This window comes from Blennius ocellaris, assembly GCF_963422515.1.
Source record: "Blennius ocellaris genome assembly, contig: SCAFFOLD_178, whole genome shotgun sequence".
In the NCBI taxonomy this organism is placed as follows: domain Eukaryota; kingdom Metazoa; phylum Chordata; class Actinopteri; order Blenniiformes; family Blenniidae; genus Blennius; species Blennius ocellaris.
Window position 1 is genome coordinate 27501 of NW_027661939.1, and position 2500 is coordinate 30000.

Below are 2500 nucleotides of genomic sequence, written 5' to 3' on the forward strand. Positions count from 1 at the left end.
CACCATTAGAGTCGTTTTCTAAAAGTTCCACCACGAGAGCCGTTTTCTAAAAGTTCCACCACGAGAGTCGTTTTCTAAAATTCCACCACGAGAGCTGTTTTCTAAAACTTGTAGGTAGAAGTCAGTACTTGTAGGTAGTTCAGTACTTGCAGGTAGAGGTCAGTACTTGTAGGTAGAGGTCAAAACTGGTCGGTAGAGGTCAGTACTTGTAGCAGTACTTGTAAGTAGTTCAGTACTTGTAGGTAGAGGTCAGTACTTGTAGCAGTACGTGTAGGTAGAGGTCAGTACGTGTAGGTAGAGGTCAGTACTTGTAGCAGTACTTGTAGGTAGAGGTCAGTACGTGTAGGTAGAGGTCAGTACTTGTAGGTAGAGGTCAGTACGTGTAGGTAGAGGTCAGTACTTGTAGCAGTACTTGTAGCAGTACGTGTCGGTAGAGGTCAGTACTTGTAGGTAGAGGTCAGTACTTGTAGCAGTACGTGTCGGTAGAGGTCAGTACTTGTAGGTAGAGGTCAGTACTTGTAGCAGTACTTGGTACCAGACGGAGTTCAGAGGTTTGATTAAGTTTTTATTATCAAGTTTATTTTGAAAACAGAAACATAAATAATCAGAAGACAAACAGTTTGTGGACAAAGAACCTCGTCATCGTCTGGACATTCTGAACATGTGGACAAGTACGTGAATCACTTCAGGTCCTACAGCGCTCCTCCTCCTCCTCCTCCTCTTCCTCCTCCTCCTCCTCCTCCGGTCCGCAGGTCGTGCCAGAGTTTGACGAAAGGTTCCCGGTTCTTCCAGATCAACTCGTGACCAAAGGAGACGTACCACCTGAGGACAGAGGACAAAGGACCGAGGACCGTCTGGTTAGTTTCTGCCCATCCTTTCATGTCCTTTTATCTTTTGGACCACGTCACTTTGTCCAGACGAAGACCTGGACTTCCTCAGGGGACAAATCCGGATCGTAAACAGTTAATAAACAGTTGTCTTTCTTCACGTTTGTCTGTTTTTCTTGAAACAAACTCCAGATATTTTCAGAATAAAACAAAGGAATCACAAAGGAATCTTGGTGCTACAAGTTGATCCAGACCTTCTGGAACCGTCCTGCTGGTTCTAGTCTCAACTACAGCCTGCTGGCCCCTGCTGGGCCCTGCTGGCCCCCCTGCTGGCCCCCTGCTGGTCCCCTGCTGGCCCCCTACTGGCCCCCTGCTGGGCCCCTGCTGGGCCCCTGCTGGGCCCCCTGCTGGGCCCCTGGTACTCACACTCCAAACAGAGCTCCTCCCAGATGAGCCGCGTGGTCGAACAACCTCCAGCCCAACAACAAGCCAGCCGTATCCATGGCAACGATGGCCTTCAGAGCCTGTGGAGGAGAGAGACGGTGAGGAGGAGCAGGAGGAGGAGGAGCAGGAGGAGGAGGAGCAGGAGGAAGAGGAGGAGGAGGAGGAGCAGGAGGAGGAGGAGCAGGAGGAGGAGGAGCAAGAGGAGCAGGAGGAGGAGCAGGAGGAGGAGGAGGAGGAGCAGGAGGAGGAGGAGGAGGAGGAGGAGCAGGAGGAGCAGTCTTACGTTAGCAGCAGTGAAGGTGAACATCGGGAGGAAAACGACGGCCAGTTTGGCTTCAGGCAGTTTAGAACAGACGAGAGCGAGGATGGTCATGATGGCTCCTGACTGGAAAAACACACACACACACACACACACACACACACACACACACACACACACACACACACACACACACACACACACACACACACACACACACACACACACACACACACACACACACACACACACACACACACACAGGTTACAGATGTAAACTCTCAAAAATGTTCAGTTTCAGCTCGCTAAGCAACAACAAAACAGTTAGCATAGCAGAGCAGCGAGCGGAGTAGTTAGCAGAGCAATTAGTGTAGCGGAGCAGTTAGCGTAGCAGAGCAGCTTGTGGAGCAGTTAGCATAGAGGAGCAGATAGCGGAGCAGTTAGCATAGCGGAGAAATTAGCGTAGCAGAGTAGCTTGTGGAGCAGTTTGCATAGAGGAGCAGATAGCGGAGCAGTTAGCATAGAGGAGCAGCGAGAGGAGCAGTTAGCATAGAGGAGCAGATAGCGGAGCAGTTAGCATAGAGGAGCAGCGAGAGGAGCAGTTAGCATAGAGGAGCAGCGAGAGGAGCAGTTAGCATAGTGGAGCAGATAGCGGAGCAGCAAGCGGAGCAGTTAGCGTAGCGGAGCACTTAGCGTAGCAGAGCAGCTTGTGGAGCAGTTAGCATAGTGGAGCAGATAGCGGAGCAGCAAGCGGAGCAGTTAGTGTAGCGGAGCAGTTAACGTAGCGGAGCAGTTAGCGTAGCAGAGCAGCTCGTGGAGCAGTTAGCATAGCAGAGCAGCTAGCATAGCATAGCAGTTAGCTTAGCATAGCTGTGGAGGGCGAGTCCAGATCGCGCTCCCCCCCCCCCCCCCCCCCCCCCCCCCGGGGAGGTCTCACCGCTCCGAGCGACGGGCCAAACCTCCCGGTGGC

At 52.3% G+C, this 2500-nt stretch overlaps 1 protein-coding gene across 1 annotated transcript in view; it reads right to left on the bottom strand.

The window, feature by feature from the left end:
- Nucleotides 1-1300: 1300 nt before the first annotated feature.
- LOC308148559 (presenilin-associated rhomboid-like protein, mitochondrial) overlaps nucleotides 1301-2500 on the bottom strand; it is a 6643-nt gene continuing 5443 nt past the window's right edge. The window contains exons 7-9 of the mRNA XM_080522033.1: nucleotides 2468-2500; nucleotides 1555-1652; nucleotides 1301-1351 (exon numbers count right to left, since the gene is read on the bottom strand). The exon at nucleotides 2468-2500 is cut by the window's right edge and continues 38 nt beyond it. Coding sequence (XP_080378159.1) covers nucleotides 1641-1652; nucleotides 2468-2500 — 45 coding nt within the window. The 3' untranslated portion in view covers nucleotides 1301-1351; nucleotides 1555-1640. The remainder of the gene's footprint in view (nucleotides 1352-1554; nucleotides 1653-2467) is intronic.